This window comes from Monomorium pharaonis, chromosome 2 (assembly GCF_013373865.1).
Source record: "Monomorium pharaonis isolate MP-MQ-018 chromosome 2, ASM1337386v2, whole genome shotgun sequence".
Lineage (NCBI taxonomy): Eukaryota > Metazoa > Arthropoda > Insecta > Hymenoptera > Formicidae > Monomorium > Monomorium pharaonis.
Window position 1 is genome coordinate 7,677,672 of NC_050468.1, and position 25,282 is coordinate 7,702,953.

The window sequence follows — 25,282 nt, forward strand, 5'->3', positions numbered from 1 at the left end:
GTGTCTGCAGTTGCAGCATTACATTTCATTCCTAGAGGAATGTGAGCGAGTCGAGGTTTCGTAGCAGTAACCCTCTGGAAAACGACGTAAGCCACTTTTCCTTAAGTTAACAAGAGGGATGGATTGGCAAATAAGAAATTACAAAGCTGCGCTCAAATTGCGTGGGTCGAGCTTTCACGTGCTGTATAATAGAACGTCATAGAAATTGTGCAAATACGTCTAAAGCGTCTAACACGGTTAGTTGTTACGTTATACATAGTAACATTTCCGCATTTCTATGAAAAGATATGTTACACACATACGGCACGTAAATACATAAAATCCTGTAAATTTTTACATAAAATGTGAAAATTCTCTCTCTCTCTCTCTCTCTCTCTCTCTCTCTCTCTCTCTCTCTCTCTTTCTGAAATCTTTGATATCTGATATATTTTCGAAGATTTGACTATGAGATGTTTTGAGGTGTCAAATGCAAGTCACTATTTTATCTAGTCATGTCTGAAAATGTCTGAAAATGACTGGTAGAAAAATACGCGTTTTGAATAAATATGATTGATCAAACTTGCATTAAAAAAAAAAACGAATAAAGTATCGCATCCGAAATATCGCGGATTATGCAATCGTACGATTCGTGAGAGTCGCGAAAAAACAAAGATTTGTTTAAACGATGAGCACGATATTACAAATGTATGTGAAATCAGAGCACACGACATACTGACGTGTATGCGCGCAAGGCGTTAATGAATAAACTTTGCCGTATTTCAACACATAATTCACAACGAACGGCTAACCAACTGACAACGCCGTTCTAACAACGACTGTCTCGCAATGGAAAACCTAAATCCCCTTTTTGTTTACCACGAATATCCTTAATATTCTTTTATACGGCGGACAAAGCGCGGGATGCAAAATTCACGACACGGAGAATGCAAAAATGCAAAGCGCCGGTGTACCCGCGCACCGAGCGCCGAAAGAGCATGCAAATGTATTCGACGAGGATATGGAGATTTGGAAGGAAAAATCCTGGGTCGATTTTATACATATACGCGAAATTGAACTCGCAATTAATGAAATTCGCACGTGTATATCTGGATTTCAGATTTTACCCGAAACGCGTACATATCCGCTCTACATCTGCACGAACGTAACACACGAACGAGAAGTACATGTGAAATAAACTGATTAAGCTGTTCAAAAGCGTTCACGAGGTATATTTAGTCACGATTTGTTAGTGAAACGTTGCGATTCATTGACGGAGATGAAGCCAGTGGGAAAGATTGTGAGTCAATAGTAACGTAACCTAATTCGTAGTCTCGTAGTTTTCTCACTCGCTGCTATTCAATGCAAAGTAAGTACGCGGAACAATATAACGATCGAGTTCAGCAAAGTGATAATCGTAACCGCTATCCGCGCCAAAAGAGAGGATAATGTCTTTTTGTACTTTTCGTCGCCAGTGAATTACACGTGATTCAAATAGAATATAATTTAGATATTCCTCCCTCTCTCTCTCACTCTCACCCCTCTCTCTCTCTCTCCCTCTTTCTCTTTCTCTTTCTCTTTCTCTCTCTCCGGTAAATAGTTTTCTACTTTTATTGTATGGACAATTATCTTAAAACGATGGAGATTTAATGCGTGAAACTTGTGAACGAGAAATTAAATCACATAATGCATCTCGTTTTTCGCGAGAGCGAAGTACAATCATCCTAAAAGGCGCGCGGCGTCATGAACAATTAAAACACTAGGAAAACTGTAACGTTGGGGTATGCTGTCATAAACGTGCAAATTATCTGCAATATAAATGTATGATATACGTATCTATATATGATATACGTATAATTATTTGCCAAAAATTGCAACAATAAAATACAAAAAAATTATTTCAATAAAAATTTCCAAGTGAGATATTGTAAATTCGCGTCGGGATCAAAATTAGATACATTATTATTAATAAAATAATATTTATAAAATAAAGATTTCCATACTGCATGATTGATATAATTCACACTCAATCTCATCCAGCAGTCATATGGCGAGGTGCGTATATCGTCACGTTCGCACGCATACTCGGCACACAACCGATATTACGCACCATGCGGGCGTTCGTCGATAAATTTTAACAAGATTATACCGTCCTTATACCGCGCAAGTATTCGGGTATATGTGAATGTGTGCGGAAGGACCGCAAAATTTGTCGAACCGATCGAGCCCGACGGCACGGCGGCGGGCCGAACGATGGACGGGCGCGGAGAGGAGAACCAATTTGTTTTTATCGGTCCTTTGTTTCTCTTTTCGGTTTTGCGCCGCTTTCCCCTCCCGCTCGTCGTTCCGTTCTCGGCGTTTCGTTTACCGCGGAGCCGCTTCGCGCAAAGCTCGTTAATTCGAGCGTGACTATCCGCCGGGCAAATCTTCCGCCGCCGATTGTACCACCGAAATGGTCAACTATTAACGAAGAGCGACCGTCTGTTTGTACTCGAGTTCTTCATCGTTGAATGCCGCCACTGTTTAAATTTCATCAACTGCAGAACCAACCAGCGTATCGTCCAAATATACTTAAAACAAAGAATACTAATTGATAATTCAGTAGTTACCAATTAATTATTATTTTGACTGAGAATCACGGTTTTTTTTTTTTCGATTGTTCTAATAATATAGTAAACATTTTGTGTATACACATTTCAAGTATAAACTTGAGAGAAGTCCAATTATAGTTATCGACAACGCTCATCTATACGTCTCGTAAAATTTAGAATTCTTGGCAAAAATCTCTCTGCAAGATTCTCTCCATTTTTACGTTACTCTTGCAATTATCATGATTTTATATAATACAACGCAATACAGCGAAAGCGAGAGTTTTGCGAAACAGCTTCAACGCGTAACCATGATTCACACAATCCAAAAATATTGAGAGATCCCTCGAATCGCGCATCCTGGCGATAGCGTACATGCGAGATAGTTATCTTAATTGGAAATGGAAGGCATGGATTCTCGAAGCAGTAGTCTGCGCGTCCTTTCAGAGCACGTAATCTCTACTGCGGCTTTGGCGTACCAAGCGACCGGTTTGATCACCTGCATCGTCTTTTTCTCTCAGCTTTCCCGATGTTTCTTCCATCTCTCTTTCTCTCTCTCTCTCTCTCTCCCTGCTTCTCCGTTTTCCTCTCTCACTCTATCCGTCTTTTCGCGAGAGTAACGCATACTTGTTCCGTACGCAATCGCCGTTTCCCGCATTTCCGGTTTTAACACTTTACCATCGACCTGCGCGACCCGTATCGCAAGATTAAACGTACGTGCATGTGTAGCCCATCTCCTTCTGATAAAAGACTACCTTCCTATCCGATCGGGCTATCGTTCAACAGATCTACTTTACACTTTTATTGACCATGTACGGTAATAACTTGCCGCGAGATAGAACCTCGATTATCCAGTTATATATCCACGCGATATATAACAGCCACGATAAATTCTTCGATAATATTCGATAATGATAATATTCCGTAATCCAGCCAAGGAAGACGCGTCCGGCTTTGCGCGCGTGCGAATTCAAAATTATCTCGCCTCATCACCCTCCCGCTCGTAATGACGGTAGGGTTAATAGATCCATCTTGCGGGTGACCCAGCTATGATGAACGAGGGAACACGTCGTGCGTACGGCTCCCCGAACGAATCGCACGAAACGGTCGAGTTGACGACGATCTTGTTCTGGCACACGCGCGAAACATAAAATGCGAATGCCTCAGCAGTGAGCGCACTAGCAGAAACTCAGAAATAACCGCCGTCGTCGCCGCGTTCCAACCGACATTCGCGCGCCGCCGTTGCGAAAAGGAAAAAGGGAGCGACGCATGAATGTGATCGGCTACCGCTCGCATCCGCCGCGGCAACATTCCTGGTATATCATGTCCGATAAAAGGTATATCGTTTTCTTCTCTTAGCGCTATTCCTCATTATTCTAACTCTCGTATATCGTGCAGCAGAAATAAGAAGAGGAGTAGGGGAATGCAATCGCACTTCTCTAGCATCTTTTAAATTTAAATTATTGCAAAAAAATCAAAAGATAAAATATTCCCCGCGTGAAATAAAATCAAGTACATCGTTGACGTTTCGTTAAATTAAAAAAAAAAAAACGTAACTTACAAATTTTTTTTTAATTAAACAAAAATGCAATCCAAAAAAGTTTTAGTAAAATGCATTTTATTGGTCAGTACGTCGAGTTAATAAATATTTTTTTAAGTGACACATGTATGCTAAAAATGATGTTACAGAAAAATATGTCGAAACATTTCAAATGAAAGCTATTCGTCGTGCAAATCGATGACATAGTATTTACAAAGTACGTCCAGATTCTACCTCGTGTGACGGAGCCAACGCGAGTATCGATGAGTTAGTGACAACGAACGCGAGGTGTCAATTCTGCAGATTCCGCAAGTGCCACCACCGACGAAGGAGACACGATCCGAAAAGGAGGATTGTGCTATCGAAGGTTAACAATGCCACGTTCCGCAGCCACGACGGGCTACAATGTGGCATTCTTTCGCATCACTCTCATCGCGGCCCATTGTACAGACGGACTATTGTCTCTCACGTCATCGCGTGCATTTCGCGGCGCAAACGCGGGAGCGACATAAGATACGAGCAGGAGGACGAAAAGCGAAATCATACGCGTACCAGATGGAAACAAAAGAGTTATGCTAAATTCATCAAAGGCATCCTTGAGCGTTCGCATATTCGAAAGAAAAGAGTACGTCGAGAGTAAAGCTAACCAACTATTATAACAGTATGTAAGTGAACAGATATATGAGAAAATATGTCACCAAATGTGTAAAAAATTTAGCTGAGTGTAATATTATAAAAATAACATACTTGCTATTATGCATGTACATAATTATGTGATGAAAAATATCAAATATGAAAAAAGCTACAAAAAAAATTGCAGAACATAATTTCATGTACACGTTCCGTAATACGCAGACCGCGCATAAGTCTTGGAGCTTTTAAATATAAAATAATAAGAAGAAGCCGTTCAAATTGAGCAAAATTATACAGCCGAGAAATAAATTCCTCCTTCGCTGGATTTCAGCCGTTTCAATTTAATGTAAAGAGGTACGATCATCCCGTCTTACATTAAAGATAAATCTTATAGAAAAGGGAAAAAGAGAGGGATGGCAGAAAAGCGAAAAGAACTTCGAAACTTGATCGAGTCGCTCACTCGCTCGCTCGTCAGACGCTGTTTAAAAGCAGCCACAGTCTTTTGCATTCTTCTCGAACGGTCGGAGCACCAACACTTAGCGGACCGAGCGAACTTCCTGAAGTACAACTTCTCGGGAATGTGCAAGAACGTGCCGTGTCATAAAGACCAATTCTGCCAGCGAGCCCCACATAATATATTACTGAATTATTTTACCACCAAAATCAAATAATGTTAAATTCTTATTGATTTAATCTTCCGGGAACATTAAATGAGAGTCTCTACATTGCAATTTGAATAAAATCAATCGACATTGTATTTTTTCGTAAAAATATTACTTAATAATCTAACGCCAACAATGTGAAAATAAATCCAGCAAGTTATTTTAATTTTTCGCAGCACAAACAAAATTGCACTTCCCTGAAAAGCGTTATATCAAAAATATTGGAAAAAATATTCCAACGTTTTATATCTTCTCGAATTAAATAAAACTGCACTGGATTTGTTAATTCGTAACGTTTTCGCACGAGTTTTATATTTGCAAAATCAGTAAGCACCAATGTCACATGTTTGTATTTTTAATTTGCACGGTAAAATCGGATAAAAGTGACTCTGCCCCGATGAACATTGCCGCCCCGGAAAGATAAATCGATTCATCTATTCTAATTTCTATGGAAACATGACAAAATCGCGTGTGACCTGGTAAATATCGAATATTGCGAGAGGGTTTAAAGACAATTAATTGGAAGTACATAAAATCGTATTGAAATTGATAACCAATTGTTAGATAGAAGCGGAAGATATTGTTATCACCGTCATGCGCACGACAGAATTGTGAAACATTCGTGTACCAAAACCGATCGTAAAATGTCACATGGACGAAGTATGTCGTAATGCGAGATGCGTGAAGTGGAAATGGTAGCTCGTTAAGTGAGAGAAAGAGAGAACGGGAATAACAGAGGGAAATAGGGGGACAAGGACGAATAGGAAGAGAGCGAAAGAGAAGAGGAAAAAAAAAATATTGCCAATGCTGTGCTAGCGTCAGCGGCATATAATTCACGCGCGCCGATGTTTGTACCGGTTCTTGTCTAGAATCATTGAAACTTTTACGCGCGTTTTACACATAGTCGTAAAATGCGGAGCTTGTACGACTAGATCGTTATGAAGGCGATTATATCGTGCGCGCGCATCCCGGTAAACAGGCTCACGCTAAATGTATTTATTCCGTGATGAGGGCGAACGCATACGCATTTTACCAATATGCAGACACGTTTTTGGCTCGGTAGATCGCAAAATCGTGGAAAACAATCGGCGCGACTTGCCGAATGGCGCCGGAATCCAATCTGGGATATTGCATATTGTGCCTCGAAAAGAGGAGGAAATTTTAATTCACGACATATCTGTCTATGACAGAATCGTATCGAGTACCAGGCACGAACGCTATATAAATATTGAATTTCGATGTATATCGACAACCTGCTTGGACGTGATCCTCGCAATACTGTCATCTGTACAAATGCTTTAGTATGAAGATTATAACGTCATAGATTTCGCACGACAAAATCGTTTTTTTTTTCCCCAAATAATAATTAGCCTGTATTGCACGAATAAATCTTACAATCTTTGTTTTACCACATTTTCCGCAATAAACTTTAAATTTTTTAATGCATGAATACTTGATGAAATATTCAACAAAAAATCTGAGTTTTGCCTTTCCCAAGGACGTTTATCATTTTAATAAAAATGATAATATAATATAAAAAATATGCAAATGATAAACGGCGAGATATTAGATTTCTAATTCCAGTCGTCACAATTTATTTAGGAAATTAAAAATTTAAAAATCGTGTACAAACATGAAGAATTATTACGAATAAATATTCTCGTCACAGGACGAATCCGCGGTATCAGCAACGAGGGAAACGCGCGCGTTGGCGTATCTTCCGCAGCCACAGAATCGTCTCTCAGACTGAATAATTCCGCGATGTTGAATACGATAACTGCATTACTGCATGCTTGGCGCATTTAAAACAATCGCGTGCAATTAGGCTTTTATATCGCAACGAGTCAATACCGAGAAAAACTTTCGCCACAAGAGACAACTTTGTATCTCACGACAAAATATAGACTGATAAGCTCAATCAAAGATTGTTAGAATTAAGTAATATTTATGATTAGTTTTACTGATAAAATAACGCGTGTGTAGTATAACGCCAGTCAAAAATATTTCATCATTATACTGTCTAGACGAAAACATTAAACATCAAATTAAGAGAAATAATAGCGGATAATAAAACTTTTCATATACAATGTGTACGGATAAACACTCAGAAAACAAATCATATTGTCAATTATAAAAATGTAGCATATAAATCTATCTACACAAAGAACATACACAGAAATAAAAAAAGCATATATATATATATATATATATATATATATATATATATATATATTTAAAGAAAAAAAGAGAGAAGTTTAGAATAATATATGAAATTATTCAAAGTTATCGCTCTAACTTTTAAATATACACAAATATAATAATGGCACCATGGTGTGTAATACTTGTAGAGAGCGTTCTTAAAAAAAAAAAAGAAAAAAAATTACAAATTGCTTCTATACGCATAGAACGTACGTAGGTAGCGACGGGGCACTGGGAATACACGCGTCGGGCCGCTTTGTCATGCGTAGAGATATAACCGATGTCGAAACAGTTTGATGGACGAGATCGCGTAAAGTTCAAAATACAAAAAACTCGGGACGAAGCACCTGTCAAATCGCATTATCGGACACTGTCGACACGTGCGTTGGCCCCATATGCCTCGTATGATCACCGCGGTTACGAAAGCGAAATATCGCCGCACGACGTCGTGTATTGTTTGTTCTCCCTTTCCCTCGTTTTTACGTGCTTTTCCGCGCGACCGGCGACGATAAGCGGCACTCGGTCAAACGATCGCACGAGTAATTAATGACAAACGCCTCGCGCGCCAGCGGTTTCCCGTTGGAAAAGCTTGGAGACATTCAATTAGGCAACTCGCCAATCGCAAACCGAGCGGGAGCGAGTCAAACGTACGAGTGCCAAGCGATCGATCAAAATTTTCTTGCGATAAACGTCCCCTTGCCCGTTCGTAATCGGGAGAGCTACGACTCGCTGCAATATGCAAATTATACGAAGGCCACACGCAAGAAGATATTTATCAATTTTTTACTTTTTCTTGCATTTCTACACACGTACACACGCTTGACGGTAAGAAACAAATTACTCTTTCAAATTTATGTGCTGTGCGTCTTTCATTTTATCAATACCTGAGTTCTATTAATTTTTATTATATATACTTTCATGACATTGAATTTGTATAATTTCAAAAATAAGACAATAATGTCAAGGACTTTACATTATATTATAATGTATTATCATTTTTTTAAAAGTCATTGTTTAATAATAAAAAAATTTAATAAAAAATGTTTTTAAATTTAAATATTTTTGTTTCCTATCAATTGTAACTAATTTATAATCATGACAAATTATGTATTTCAAAATTAATAAAAATTAAGTTACGGATTCCTTAATTTCAATCATACAACTGGCAACTTCCAGTTAATATCGCGAATCAAGAAGATAGCGCGTTTGATCTAATTAGCCAAAGAATTGACGCGCGAAAGAAATCCGATGCCGGCAAGTAACCCCGGTAAACGGTTCAAATCGATACCGCCCGAGGGCGACGTTACCAAATAAAGGGTTAAATGGATCACGACGTCGGTCGTATTTTCTCGTAGCGACGGAACCTGAAAAAGCGTTCGCGATATACTGTTACCGCACCGGCGCGCGGCGCGGTAGAGAGGGGAAAAAACGCACTCTACTGCCTCAGATATTGAATGGGGAACGAGTATATACCCGTCCCTCTTACGCTGGCCGGTCGCTCCGGAGTAAGGTCATTGCACACTCGTAAACAAACAGGACGCGGTGCGGCGTCTGCAGCGAATGCTCGTGCGCGTCACTGAACGTACACACCAATCTAACGCGGCCTTGGGCCTCCCGGGCAATTTTGATGTCTGCCTTTTAAAATTCCGGGAATACATCGTACGCGCGCCTCACGATCGATCATCCGACGAACTCGGCGAATTCCCGGCGTGATGTAACGTGCACGACCGCGTTGAACTTCACGGTGAATTCCTCAACTCTAATTTGAATGAAGCACTACTCTTTCCTCAACAAGGACATCGGAGACATCGGAGCTCTGCTGGTGTTAAAAACGAGCATAAAGAATTCTTTTCAGCTTAAAAAGAAAAAAAGAGCTTGTTCTTCAAGTAATTTCAAAGGCTCGCTTCACCTTTGATCAAATTTTAATTTGAAAGTTAGCTACAACAATATCGTTAAAAGTGTATTATCCTATTTTCAAAATAATATTCATAATACAAACATTGCAGATTGTCCTATACTGCATTTAAAGGCAATACAAAAAATTTGGCAACGGATGAAAAATTATTTATATTAGAAATGTGCTCTAACGAAAATGTAGTAATTTTTTATGTACTTTAAGTATTCAAAATGATTTAAGTAAGATTTTACTTGCGATACAGAGATTAGTAGTTCTGTAAATAAGCAAAATTTATTTAACTAATTAAAGAGTTTTATTACATCATAGCTGAATCTTCGTGCTGTGATATTTTACGTATAATTTTTATATCTTTCAAAAGTTTATCAAATTATACGCTGAATAGATTTTCAGTCTTGAAACACAATATAAATTGAACAAGAATAGTAATATCGCAATGTTAAATTAATAATCAATTTAATAATAAATGATACTAACAAACATCTGTTATTTTCTTTGTTCACAAATAATGTAAAGAATTTGTTGCAAAAAATAATGTTTCAGAGATCGAATCTAAGACCTTCCCATTTTCGAGAGTGGATTTTTCAGCCATTTAAAAAATTTATTTACTATTAATAAAATAAGTAAACAAATTTTTATATAAATTATATGCTTAAAGTACTTATATAAACTTTAAAATTTTTGTCATTAATTTTTAAATTTCCAGTGGTATAACGATAAAAATAACAATAAATAAAATATAAAAATGTATTGTTTAATAAAAAAGGGAATGTTATAAACACAACTTTTATATGTATATTACTTAAAATATAAATATATTAACACATTAATAAAATATGTAATAGATCTTTAAAAAAAATACAATAAATGTTTTATTTGAAAATTTCAATTAAACAGTTCAAAAAAGTCTATCGTTTAATAACAACAATTAACGTATTATATGTATGACAGTTTTATATGAACAACAGTTTCAAACGTTAAATTGATTAAATTAATCCAAATAAATGCAACTTCAAGTAAAAAGTAGCATAAAAAAAGTAATATATGTTAACAGAAAATCTTTTCAGGAATAAATTGTTAGAAACTAAAAACGTTAAGGGCCGATTGTTTTAACTTCTTGGTAAATTTATCTATCAGGCAAGCATGTATCTATCTTCACTTTTTTTAATAAATAAACACAGACACTTATTTACCTGATAGGTAAGTTTACCAAGAAGTTGTTCGAACTTGGAACAACCGGCTCCAAAACGATAAATCATAATATGATAAATCACAAAATGATTAGGTATCTATAATTGTTATTATTCATTATTATGATTATAGTTACAGAGACAGAAGCATTTGTTAGTTACCGTCCAATATCCGATTTTGAATTCGATACACTAATAAATCCACAATAAATTAGTCACTAATATTCCGCGTTAGTGTATCATAAGTCCGTAATGTATACAACACAACTCTTTAAACCCAATTGACATACATTTAAAGCGCTTCTCAGTCCACAATACATTCCCTTTAACGATTACACTTTAAATTGAAAGAATGACTGACGTGACGTTCAAAATCTCCGATATCCTTCGATTATTCACAAATTTTAATATTTCGAGAAAGGATGTCACCTCTCAGAATTGAGGGATCGCTTAATTCCTTCTCTCCTATGAGAGATAATTACATGTAGCACATCCATAATTGTTTTCCATAAAAATCTAGAAATGCTGGGGGAGTAATAATCGCAACGGTATAGCGCGATCGGTGTGAAACATATCTACCTACACGTCATATAACACGCGACCTATTTTATTATAACAAAGATCCCGATAGACACGATGTAACGCGCGAGATTTATCGCGTCGTTAAAGTCTTTGCTGCGGAAGAGCCCGGCGATCGTTCTTGCACGTTATCGCAATTTCTCGTTCGCAGGTTTTCGCATCTTGACAAATGTCACGAAGGACGGGAAAGGGTGAGGGTCGAGAAAGAGAGGGGGGGGGGAGAGAAGGGAGAAGAACTCGCGGGTCACCGTACTCGTTATCCGCTCGTATCCGTCGCGGTGACGCGGATCATCTTACGGGCCGGCGCAACAATTTCCGTTTCTCGCGAGTACATATACGTTTCCCTGAAACGCGCGCGCGGGGCCATTCGACACCCGTGGCCGCGCAACGGGAAGGTCAAAGGTCACTAACCACGGCCGCGGTGCTCCGTAAACGAAGCTAAACGACGACGCCGCCGCGGTCGGGGAGCGGCCTGCTTCCGAACACGCGGTAGTCAACCGGCGAATGAATGAATGAATGAATGAACCAACGAACGAGGGAACCCGTGTATACCTGCGAACCCTCCCCGCTTTTGTCCCTTGAAGAGGTAATAAATAGAAACATTCGACGAACTGTCAAACAGAGCGAGAGTCGGTGGGTTAGCGAAGAAAAGCAAGGGAGAAGAGGGGGGGAGGGGAGAGGAGGAGGATATACGCCGGCACGCGTATATCCTGTGCCACCACGTTAGGCTTCCGTCGGCACGTGGCCATCTATTGTTGTATACGGAACGCCTAAATTATCCCGGGCCTCGTATCGACTTTGCTTTAACGACGTTGCGCGCGCGCACGCGAGGAAAGCTCGCCGTAAATTAACCTGTAAATTACGTCCGCTTCCGTATCTCGGGGAAAAAGCTCGCGCGGACTCACCTTTTAATTAGAAGCATCGCTCGCGAACCGTTCTACGTACTTAACACATACAAGTTGTATTTCTTTTTATACGTTTATCGCGATATCTTTTCCAGCTGTGGGTTCCGGTGATACGAGGCGAGAAGATTCATCACCGTTCGATCGCCACTCGCGATCGATTCGGCGACTCGACGAACGAGCACACGAAGGGGGGGGGGAGGAGAAGCATTTCCGACATACCTGTTGCCAGTGATCCTCGAGCGACGGCTGGGCCGAGAAGTATCCGGTGTCGTGTATGTCCTGCAGCTCCCGAAATATATTGCCGCTCGGTAGGAGCGTATCCATGGCTACGCGCGGCTGCAAAGTCCCTCTCCGCTTCGGCCTCCTTCTCCGGCACAGGTGCCACACGGGGCGACGCGAACAACGGCGGCGGTGGCGGCGGTGGCGGCGGCGTAAGCGCGCGCGTAAGCGTAACAATAATCTCAACTGTGACCGAACTCGAAAGACCCGGCGAAACTGACACGTACCGACGACACGTCACTCGGCCGTCACTCCACCCGGACGCGCGGCACGGCACCGACGAACAACTCGATTCACTGAACGCGACGCCCCGAACGTACGCACGCACGTAAACGTAGTAGCGAGTAGCGGCTAGTAGCGCACGTGCGTATCATGGGGGGGGAAGAGGCAGGCCTCCCCCCTCCACCTCCGGGCGGGCGAGAGAACGCCGGCGGCGGCGAGCGAGCCAGCGAGCGAGCGAGCGAACGAACGACGAGACCCGGCGGCGATACACACGTCGCGAGGCCGCGCGCGAGGCGATCCTTCCCTCTTTTTCTCTCTCTCTCTCGCTCTCTCTCTCTCTCTCTCTCTCTCTCTCTCTAGGGACGATTACGGATGATGATTCCCGATTATCACTCGCACACCGGTGTCCCGCGAATGCGCGCACACGACGTCCCCGTCGCTCTCTCTTTCTCACTCCGTGTAGCTCTCGACGAACGAAGAGGAATCGTGCTTATTGTTGTTACTACTGCTGCTGCTGTTGCTGTTGCGCGCTAACGATTACACAGGAGAGAGGAAAAAACACTCACTGCGGTCGCACGGCTCGACGACGCTCTGTCTGCTGACGTCGCGTGCTGCAGCACTCCTCACTTGCGACAGTATTCATCACACGCGGGGGGAGGGAACGCGGAAGGGGGAAGACACGCGGAGCGAAACGTCAAAATGCCGGCTGTAGTCGTCCGTGCTTCCCGGCCGCTTCCTCCCTCTTTCACCCTCCTTTTCAGGCTACCTCCCTCTCGCTATTCCCGCATCCACTTGAGACGCACGGTATCTGCGCGTAACTTCCGGAACGAAAACTCGCGCATTCACTCGTAACCCGGCTCCAAGCGAACCACACACGCGGCCGTCTCTCCTCTTTCCTATCCTCCCCGGTTCTGCCGTTCCGCGTATCGTACTCGTACTCGTCGTCGTCGTCGTCGTCGTCGTTGTCGTCGTCGTCGTGTACTACCGGCTTTTATCTCTCTTCGCGCGCGCGCCGAGACCGACGCCGGTTCTGCTGCCAACTTCCCACCGCACGAGAGACGAACGCTACGCGATATGTACAACAACCGCACGTTATTACGATCTCGCGCGTGTCACGGGAGGGTAGAGGATAACGCGGGGGTTAACACCTTGAAACGAGATTATGTATTCCGGCACTCCGTGACAGGGACCCGGCGAATATCCCCGACCGCTAAATACGCATAGACTCTCCCACGCGAGTGTCGAAGAGTAACTGACGTTCCTTGCCGTGGCTGCGCGCGAGGGGGCCCGAGCGCGGCCGAACGTGCCCGAGCGCGCGCGATCCGCCAGCGACTCGTACCGCTGTAAACGGCCGCGCGACGCCGTGGCAGCACTGATCGGTGACGTCGCGGCGCTGCGCGTTCGCCTGCTGCGTACGTGTTGTGTGTGCGTGTGTACGTGTGTTCGTGCGCGAAAACGAGGTGCCGGCGCAGCAAACGAAGAACGAAGGATGGATTTCTGCCGGAAAGAAATCCACGTCGGTGATGGGCTGCTCGCTAACGACTCGCGGATCACGTCCGTCGACTTCTCAATCTTCGACAGCGAGGGAAGAAACGGACCTGAAGTAAGGTACGTGCAAAGGTGACTTGCTTGTTTCCAACTGTCGCGCTACGATCGGTTCGGTGCATCGGATATGCATACGAATAGGATTTCCGAACGGATTCTGAACTTTATTTCGGACTATCAAATATCTAGATGTACAGAAGGCGTCAATAATGCCTTCCTATATGAAAGTCGCATTCGGGGCCAGTAATAACCAGGCGCGTCACATCAAGCCATTCGTGCATTGTGACTGTTGGTCATAACCTTGTTGTTATATCCTTTTGGAGCACCGTGGGAGGTCGAGCATGTCTGGTTTTTGTCTTCGGACGAAACTAACCTTAAAAAATTTTGGAGCAATAGTCGTGGTGCACCAATAGCTTGATGTGATACGCTTAATTATTACTTGCCCAGAAAACTAACGCTGCACGTAGAAAAGTATTCTCAACCCTCGATATTTTATTTCTACGATCCCAGTGAACAGAATATTCAAAAAGTTCTTTAAATACTCAGGCTTAAGAGTTTGAACATTTAACAACGCCATCTTAAAGACAACAGTCAATGATGTCAATAATGATGTTAATAAATTCTCTAATGCGTCAACTATAAAGGAAAATAAGACGTCATATAAAGAACTCAAAAAAAAAAAAATACTAATAAATTGTCTTCTTAAACACATCCAAAAAATATTAGCATTAAGAATTGCAATTATTGCACTGTATTTTTTACGTTTTTTTAATATAATAAAAATCATTATGTATATATATGTTTTATTTTAGTTATAAAATATAAAGCATTTTCAAAATTATTATACACTTGTAACAGAAAACATGTATTACGATTACAAATAACTATAAAAAGTTATAAAGTTTATAAATTTTTAAAATATATTGTAGACTTTTTAAAAGTCTTTTTTAGAAAGTTTCTGCATTTATAACAAATATTTGCAAAAAATACAATAAAAATTAAAGTCTTCACCTAATTACGGAAAAATAACCTGAATAAAATACGTATAAACATGTATCTAAATAAAATTACATACTTTTATAGATACATATTGTTCACACAAGTACAAAATGCATTAAAATACACTCTAACTAATACTTTATTAGCTTATAAATTGTATCCATGTGAACATGTATGTATAATAAATACCTAATAATATATGAAATTATGAAAGAAATATCCTGAGTAAAATATACGTGAATGTATATCTATATCAAATTATATACATACATGTTGATGTATGTGAATAATTTTACAATTTGTAAACTAAATTATCAAATTATATTTTTATGCATTTTTTACCATAATTTACTAAAACTAAATAAAAGAAAAATGTATTATTCAAGTATTTTTTCTTTTTATGACGTTTTTTTCTTCAGTTATTTAATCTCAGCATATTATAATCAACTTTTACGTTTTGGATAGAATGTGAAGAGACATTTTTTCTATTGATTATTATTTTTGAAAAACTTATATTAATTTTGAATATAATAAAAAATTGAAATTGTAAAATTATTATATACCCAAAATATATTATATTTATATACAATGTATGTATGCATATGCATATGTATGTATATGTATACATGTGTGCGTGTGATTTTTGCATAAATTTTGAACAAATTTTCTATGAATTTTCCACGAATTTTTTATAAATTTTCTAGGAATTTTGTATAAGTTTTGTACACAGAGAAAAAGATTTCCTTATATTTAATAAACTGTTTTGTTCGACTATTCCAAAGTATATCTATTTTTTTGTTTTTAATAAATTTTATTAAATCTAAGAAATCTGTTTTAAAATTTATTAAAACCAAAGAAATGTATATTTTGGACTAATCAGACAAAACTATTTATTAAATCTAAAGAAATCTTTCTCTCTGTGTATGAGTTTCGTGTGAATTTTGAATAAATTTTGTACAAATTTGAATGTACATATCTATATGTGTATGAATGTATATATATTTAGTATTTTTAACAGAAACACGCATAATGTACGCAATATCAATTTTTTTGCACAATTTTTTTCTTTATTATACAATTCTTCCAACAGTGAGGAAAATCTTCCATAATTTATGCTTTAATTGTACAATTTTGCAGTAATTGTATGAATCGGACATCATTTCAATTACGGCATTATAACTATTATCTTCGCGAGCCGATATTACGTTCCATTCGAATTACGCGTATAGGCAATGCGCTTTGGATTCCCATTCAAGCGACAGTGCAACAAAGGTCATCTATAACTTATCCGTCTGTCTTACTTTCACAACGTGGCCATTCAGATTTCTAGTTGTAATTTCGCATGTGAAAGGTTTGCAGCTGTTTTATGCTTACTACTAGAAACAAACTCACTAGATTATAATACCTAGATTAAAAACGTTTTGAAATAGATTTAAAATATAAGAACTTTTAAAAGTAATCCTAGTTTTCAGTATTTTAATATCTATTAATTTTTTTGTAATCAGTCATCTGGAGAAAAAACTACAGAAGAACATGTGATCCAAGTTGTTTTTATTACATAACGTTAATAAGATGCTAAATTGCCCGTCAAATTTTATCGAGGTCGATAATGTAGAGTCATTCGTTTATTCTTGTTCATAAAAATATTTGCTTCAAAATACAAATTATGTTCAATTATGTACAAATACAAATCATTGTTCAAAATACAAATTATGTAGCTTATACGTACAAATAAATGGCACCTCTCAGTTGAGAATAGATTGAAGAATAAGACTATATTCGACAAATTACGATTGGGAACCTAAAAAAAGTACTTGTGTGATCAAATTTTATTAATCTAAGCGGCTTCACTACAGATTTCTGAAAATTTGATCATACAAAAAACTTTTTATTACGGCTTTTAATCGTAATTTGACAAATATAGTCTTATTCCTTTCATCTTTATTTCAATCTATTCTGAAGTGAGGGATGTCATTTATTTGTACGTATAATATAAGCTACATAATTTGTATTTTGAAGCAAATATTTTTATGAACAAAAATAAACGAATGACTACGTTATTGACCTCGATCAAGTTTGACGAGTAATTTAGTATCCTCTTAAATACGTTATTATGTTAATAGCATAATTTTTTCGATATAACTTTAAATTGAATTTTACAAGAAATAAATGAACACAAGTGCTTTTGGCATTTGTTCTATACATATATCTGTCACATGCTTTATCCTTGCAGTTATTTCTTGTAACGTAAATTCTTCTTACACATACTATCACATTTTTATCTCAAAGCAACATCTATATGAAGAAGAAGCTTAAAATTATCTTTCGCGGTAAAATTTGACGTGAGCTTGTCTTCCAAACCAACCTGAACAAAAGTCGAAGGTTTACGTTTGCATAACGTTTAGATTTAACCAAGAGAAACGCGCTGCTCGTTCAGCGAATCGACTACGAGAAATGCACAAGCACGGAGCACACGAACGCGAATTATTTGCAAATGAATAATCGCTCGTGAGTCAACTGAGGGAGCTGAGAAAGAAAGAGAGGGAGACAGGGAGAGAGAGAGAGAGAGAAGTAAAGTGAGAAAAGGAGAGAGAGAGAACGCCTTGTGTCGCCGTAAATGATTCATGGATTCTGCGTGTTCGTTAAAGCCTTTCTGTAGACGCTCATACAACACGCGGGAATGCCAGATTAGATACGTAAGCGGCGTTTATGGCGAATGGAATTAGAAGACTAACCGCGCTTATCGGATACCGTACCTCGTTTCCGTTCGAGCTATCGCCGTTCAGCTATCGCCACGTTGGAGGCTGACCGCGTGATTCGAAAAGTATTTTTTTAATCGATTATTGTGTGTGCACTCGAATCGCTCTGTTTGCGCGGCCGATGTTTCTCCCGCGCTGTGCACAAAGCGTGCGTTGTATGGGCGCCGTTATATCGGAGCGTATATAGTCGAAAGAGTTTCGGTCGTATTGAACAATGGCTTGGAATCGATAGCGCATTGACTCAATCAATGATATCACTGCCGATATTCTTGGAAATTGCCTTTTTTTTGGCGAGCTTTTAAACGACAGGTCTCTGAAACTGAATCGGTCGTGGAAGACGTAAACATTCAAAGTAAATTGGGTGTTATACTTTTATTATTCGCTCATTTTTGTAATTATCAGATTAGAGAATGGATTTTACAGCACGCAACTTCCCCAATGTAACTCCGAGGAGACAGAGTTTCTTCTCGGGACATTTACTTCGAAATTATTTTTGCGTCCGCGAAAGTACTGCGGATATTATCTGCTTTACGAAATTGCGAACGAAATGTATAGCTCTGCGTCGGAACCTGACGTCGCACAACCTCTCAACTTCGGCTTCGTTTTCTGGATATATTCCTCCGCTCAGTAGGTTAAGACGCCCGGTACCATAAACATAGCGGTCGCAGTTGGACCCAAGCCCAACACTCGAAGAGCTTTCTTGTAGTGGAATACGGTGGCATGTCAATTTTCACCGCGGAACGAGTCGACGGGATGTTTGTTAGATACAAAATGATTTTGTCTTTCTCTCTCTCTCTCTCTCTCTCGCGCGCGCGCGCAGCGCATGTCCCGATAAAACGATCGACCGGGCATCCGGGGCCATTAACATATTAATTCAATTATTCAGTTTAGAACGCTATATTACGCTGATCGATGTTTGTAAACCGTATTGCATTTCTAGCATGAAACGTTGCGAGCATACGCAAATAATTTAGCGGGATGGAACGACGAATTTCAACCCTCCATTGATCCGAGTTTTAGTCGAAAATAAAACAATAATACCCGATATCCAAAATGTGTATACGTGAGGCTACAGTAATTGAACGTAGAAAAATTGTTTCACTTTTTAATGTAATTTTGAATTTCATTACAAATATAATATAATATGAATTAATTACGAAATTAACATAGCATATTCTTTATAACCGATATTGTCCAAATTATTATTTCAAATAATTAAATAATAGTTATTTCAAATAATTATATAATACAGCTATAATAGCGTTGATACAGTCTAATTAAATTTTTTCATAAAAATTTGCAATTACGAAGCACGAAAATCGTATTTGAGAGTGATTAAACTTTAACAAAATTGCAAAATTTTTGGAGGAAATCCACATAATTACAAAACATTTCATTTGAACGAGACTCGTATCGTCTGTTTTACATTTTCCTGTAACACAAGTTTTTCCTCGTACCTCCTCTATCATTATCTGCATACCGCAAACCAAGGTTAATAACAGCCACGTCGCCGATATTTGGTGCACAGTTTCCTTTAAACATCACGCCGATAGTTTCGACGATCCGCGTCTTGCAGAGCGCAAGAAACGCGCTAAGAGTGACGTAATCTCGGTTACATAATGCCATGGCAAACGCAGCGTGCGCGCGTACCAACTATCCGTGTCAACTATTATTCTTCAAACGACCCTCGGCACAGCGTCGTTGGCCGCGCTGCACATTCGCGCATCCTTGGAACTGGAATTTATGGGACGAGGTTGCGCATAGGTGCCCGTCGTAGTGTTTAGGATTTTCGTTTCGACGTCGCCGCGTCCGCAACTTCGCGAAACGATAGGCGACATTAGCGAAGAACGGAGCGTATCGAACGCATTTTGCGTTCTCGTCGTTGCCGGAAGTGACGGTGATTATTATTATTAACGGCTCTCTCGCTCTCTCTCTCTCTCTCTCTTTTTCTCTCTCTCTCTCTCTCAACGAGAAGATCCTTAATCTCGTAATCCTATCGTGCGCGCCAGATGACTCCGGCAAGTCGTGCTGAAAATTTACGCTACGGATTTCGACAAACGCGAAGCGACAACCGACGACGGCAACGTTTCTAAGCTCTTGGAACGTTTCCTGAAACTTCTCATGATCGGAAAACTCGTCTGCTTTCGATAATCCGCGAAAGAAATATCGAAGATATATTATCGAATTGGAAGTTACATATGCGATCAGTCGCGATTCTATAGAAATGTCGCATAATCACTCCAAAATATGGGAGAAATCGCATTTACGCCTGATAAATCGTAATTCTCGTTTACGCTTCGGTGCTTGAAACGCTCCATATAACTTTTAGTTAATATTTGTGCCGCTTTAGAATTTTAATGGTATTTGCAAAAACATTATTAACGTGTGTTATCGAATATTAAAAGTAATCTTGAAGACGCACATCTTGTTACATATTTTTGCACATAAGCGCGATAAAAAATGGTGACGCACGTAAGTAAGTCGAGAAACAACTCTTATATTTACGAATTTGAGCGCTGTAATTTTGACAAAACTATTTTTAAGAAGGATTTAAAGAATCCTCTTCAACCGAAGGACAATGGATTGAAAACTTTTTCTGAACATACATGTAAATATTCCCACAAGTTAGGATTATGATGAAAAATAAAGAAGCCTACAAAATGCACGTTCCTTAAGATGATGCATGAGACGGATTGTAAACGATAAATCCTAATGTGGCAATTTTCACGCATTACTGGCGAAAAATTTCTCGCCGTACAGGCGTAATTCATATTGCATATGATGACTATCATGGATCTTCCATATAACTATTATCCATTTTGATCATATTTTTCTTGTCAATTTTTTCGCTCTTTCTACGAAATATTAAATAGTCTATAAAGAAATGTTAAAATATAATTTAGACGCTCAAGTAATATTATTTATTATGAGTGAAATTTGGATAAAAATTATTTTGATGAAAACTTTGGATAAATTGTTACCTATTAAATTAATACTATTAATTTAACTGTTTGCTGAATTAATGTTTGCTGAAATATTTTGTGAGATATTATATTGTAATTTATCTTATAACATTCTAAAAATTTTTAGTAGATATTTAAATTGTATATAACGTTACTAGAAACAACATTATAAAAAACAAAACAAATTTTTACTCTTAACAGCCATTCTATGTATAAAAGAATAGTTAACCGCGACTTTATGTCATCCCATGAGAGTATATTTCCCAAGACTTTTTCCAGTGGTCTATTAAAGCTCAAAGAAGCGAACTGATGAAATCGTGAAACGCAAAACCGTGCTATCTGCCGTAGCGGACTACCGCCTTCAATTGTATTGCACGTTCAGAGAAGCTTATCTCAAGTAACAATTAAAAAAGAAGAGGTAGAAAATCAGACGAAAGTAGACCGCATGAACGATCAGTTAAGAAAAAAATCCGGAGGGTATTCTTTAGTTGAGATAAGTTTGCATGTGTGCTGTTAATCCAAATTATTTCAAAAATTTCTAGAAAAAAATCTAAAAATACAAAGACATACACTTTTTTAACATATTTAAAAACAATTAAAAATGATAACAATTTTATATATTTAATGTAATTATAATAATTTCTCGGTTTCTACATACAATTTGCTATATGGCAGTGTGGTTATGAAACATTACAATTCAACTTTTTATTAAATACGTATAGTAAACATTAAAAATAAATATTATGTAACAATTGTCTTATTATACCTGAAGAAAATTTAATAATTAATATTACGAGATGATATTTATAATTAATAAATATATTAGTTATAAGAATGTTGGCTATTTTACTTATCTTAGTAATCTTTAGATGTAAAATATTCTTTATACATTAATGAAGATAATTTCTATTGGTTTAGCCTTTTTTAACATTGTCTGCTTTTTCTTGTGACATTACGTTTTCACAAAAAAAAATTTCTCATTGCAAAAATCATATGTAGTAATCAAACACAAATTAAAGTTAAATTAAGATTGTTGATATAGTAATTATTTGCAGCAGAATTTATTTGCTGTTCTAAATCCACAAGAAGTTTTGACTTTCTTGACTCTCCCAAATTGGATATGTAAACGGAATGAGAATAGCAAAATCGATGCGATTGATCGAAACACTGAGTGTGCTATATTGCTTCGTTTCTTATTAATTCTTACTCTGAATTACAATCTTTTATCCTTACTAATCTGTAACAACAATCAAGTAGAAGAATTAGGAGATATTGTTATTAATTTTCACTTGAAATGTATTTTTGTTTTATTAATGATTAGAAATAACTTATGTTAAAATAAGTCTCTACATACCATTTGCTACATGGCAGTTTGGTTACGAAAAAAAAAAAAAAAAAAACACAAGAAGAACGACATAGGGACAACGTTATACTTAAAGAAACATAAACGTATCTTTTTTATTCGCGTTAATACTGAAATATTGGAGTCAAGGTAATATATTAGCGATATTTCTGAATCTTATCCCCCTTATTTGAGTCGTGGCACGCGTTATATGTACCACCGAAACCTTCGTCACGTGAAACGTGCCCGATTTCTCGTCCAGCAACACGCCCACGCCTATTCTACGATCCTTCATCTTTGTAAGCGAGGGTTAAGTTTAAGGGTAAAGCAAACAACCCTTGAAAGAAGTCGCCTAAGATTTGATCGATGCACAATTTTTGTAATACTTGGCCATTTGCTTTCTGAAAAAATACAACTATGTTCGTGTGGCAGGATAAACATAAAAAAAAAAAAAAAATAAGTATTATAACAAGATTATATAATGAAAAACGTTCACAAAAAGTATGACCAATTTATTTTTAAAGTAATTTTGAAAAATTTTGAACTTCCCTTACATAGTAAGATGTTGTGGTTCAATTTCTACGATTTTATAAAGTAGTACACGGGAAAAAGTTGTTAATTTGTTTTAATTTTTTCACTTGATTAAATTTCTTCAGTTTAAATATTTATGTAATTTCATTAATTATGTAAATACTTGAGTTAAAGTTCGTGTATTTTATGTATATGAGTTGAATGCATAAATACTTAAACTGAAAAAATTTAATCAAATTAACAACTTTCTTTTCTCAGTGTACTCAGTACACCTTCAAACGGGTCAAAAAACGTATAGTTTGAAAATGAAATAGATATTGAAAAATGAGCATTGGAACTGCCATCAAAATTCTTCGCTCTTCCAAATTCTTCTACTTGATTGTTGTTACAGATTAGCAAAGATATGAGATTATAATTCTGAGTAAGAATTGATAAAAAACAAAGCAAAATAGCACACTCAGCATTTCGAACAATTGCATCGATTTTGCTATCCTCGTTCCGTTTACATATCCAATTTGGGAGAGTCGAAACTTCTTGTGGGTCCCTTTTTCCAACGTCACTTTCGTTCGCTGGCGGATGAAATATTCGGATGTTTTATCAGTTATTTCCGCGCTCTCTGGCATTTCGGCGTTTTGCCTCGCTGACCCAGTCCGACGTTTTTGCCTCGCGAGCGCCGAAACTATTCTTACGTTCTCCCTCGCTATTTTCTGTCGTGCCCTGATATAGTGTATATATTCGCCGCAATACAGCCACCCCGGGGATAAGCAAATCCCATCGCTTCCTGGCAAACTATATACAACGATACGCGCCACTGCCACACGAAAGTGAATTAACTTTATATTAGGCTGTGGCGGAAGATCGTCGTTACTTTAACCCCAACACGAGCGGTTAGAACCCGTGCCAAACTTTTTTTCGTTCACGAGGGTAGGAGGAGGGTACGGAAATTTCTCAGCGGTATAAGATATCTCAGGGGATATTGTGCGGGGGAGGATCCTTTATCTCGACTCGCCGCAAAGACGACCGGTGAGTGGAGACTGAAAGGCCGTAGGATGTAGGAAGGAGAAAAAGGAGCGCGCCCGGCACGAAATTTCACTTAGGCTCTTGTCGGGGGTGAATTGCAAGGATGAGTCGCCGTGAGTATTCCGGGGTCGACATTGCGCCGCGTGTTTTCCTCGTGTATATCTCAATGCCACGAGAGCGGCACCGAGCCGCGGCGGCGAGGAAGGAGAAAAACAAGCCGGCAAGAAAGCGCGCTTTAATGGACGAAACGAGTTTCCAGTCGCATGGAGCGCTATTGCTTCCGCCTTATTTTCCACTCCTTTCGTCAACACCCCTCTGCTTACGTTGTACGCTCTGCTCGTCGGTTTACGCTGAAACAACACTGATCACGTCGACCTATCCACTTCGAGCCACATCTAACCATCGAGCTTCGGAAGTTTATGCGCTTCCACACCGCCAATGTAACCGAGTGAGAGAGAGAGAGAGAGAGAGAGAGAGAGAGAGAGAGAGAGGCCGGAGGAAAAACACAAGAAACAAGAGACTAACTTCATTTGGTTGCGAAATGGGTATTCCGCGAACGGTGATCGAACCGCGCCGAGAGTGCAACGGGAAGCCACCGGATAATGGTATTCCGCGGGAATCGAGAGAGAAACCGCACGGCTGCCGATCGAAAACACATCGGGACGGGAGATCCATATGCACCCGCGTGAATATTGATAACGCTGATATCGACTGTAATATATTATTCGGCGAGGGACGTGCGTGATAATATTTTACACGTGGCGACTTCATATTTTATGCAAAAGGCTGTAAAACACAAGCGGCCGCGAATAGTTTTTGATGATTCTTCCGCGGGCTGTGTTTTATGGGAGGGATCACTCGCGTGTTAGGATTTCCCGCGCACCTCAAACATTCTTTAAAACGAGAATGTTCCACCGCCACTTCTTACAGAACATTAAACAAGTATCCGCCCGCAACGGGGTTGCGGTCTCGTTGCAACGAAATGCGTTTCTACATTGTACAGTGAATTTTTGCGTAAGGAACTTTGCGCAACTTTTCAGTCTGTTTCTGCATACTGCTCACGGTAAATGCTGCGGGGTCATACCTTCCACCTTTGCCTTTGTGCGGACGGCTCGACTCCACTTTTGTTAATATTCTCGACTCTTATTAAAACGTCGAGCGAAATTTTCGGCATAACTCTTGCTATCGCTTTGTTTGTCATTAATAAATACAGATCGCGTTAAGCAAGCACATCTCGAGTACGAAATGTATATTTATGTTTCGAAACGTATTGATTGACACGTAGTTAGTAACGCGGACCACGAGCACACTTGAATAATAATGGCATGACTGTCAGTTATCAACGCATTGCGAAAGAAGGATCAGCTTAATGATCAAGTCACTCGACTGCACGATAAATCATCGACTGGAGCAGGGGAGAGCTTTCAGACAACTA

At 38.9% G+C, this 25,282-nt stretch overlaps 1 protein-coding gene and 1 long non-coding RNA gene across 4 annotated transcripts in view; one reads left to right on the forward strand and one right to left on the reverse strand.

Annotated features, from left to right (window-relative positions):
- Positions 1-13,934, reverse strand: part of LOC118644293 (Krueppel-like factor 6) — a 335,384-nt gene extending 321,450 nt beyond the window's left edge. Inside the window, exon 1 of the mRNA XM_036282499.1 lies at positions 12,407-13,934. Within this exon, the coding sequence (XP_036138392.1) occupies positions 12,407-12,511 (105 nt within the window). The 5' untranslated portion in view covers positions 12,512-13,934. The remainder of the gene's footprint in view (positions 1-12,406) is intronic.
- Positions 13,935-14,041: 107 nt separating this feature from the next.
- LOC118644296 overlaps positions 14,042-25,282 on the forward strand; it is a 218,873-nt gene continuing 207,632 nt past the window's right edge. For all 3 annotated transcript variants that reach the window (XR_004962103.1, XR_004962101.1, XR_004962102.1), the window contains exon 1: positions 14,042-14,296. This is a non-coding gene — a long non-coding RNA (uncharacterized LOC118644296). The remainder of the gene's footprint in view (positions 14,297-25,282) is intronic.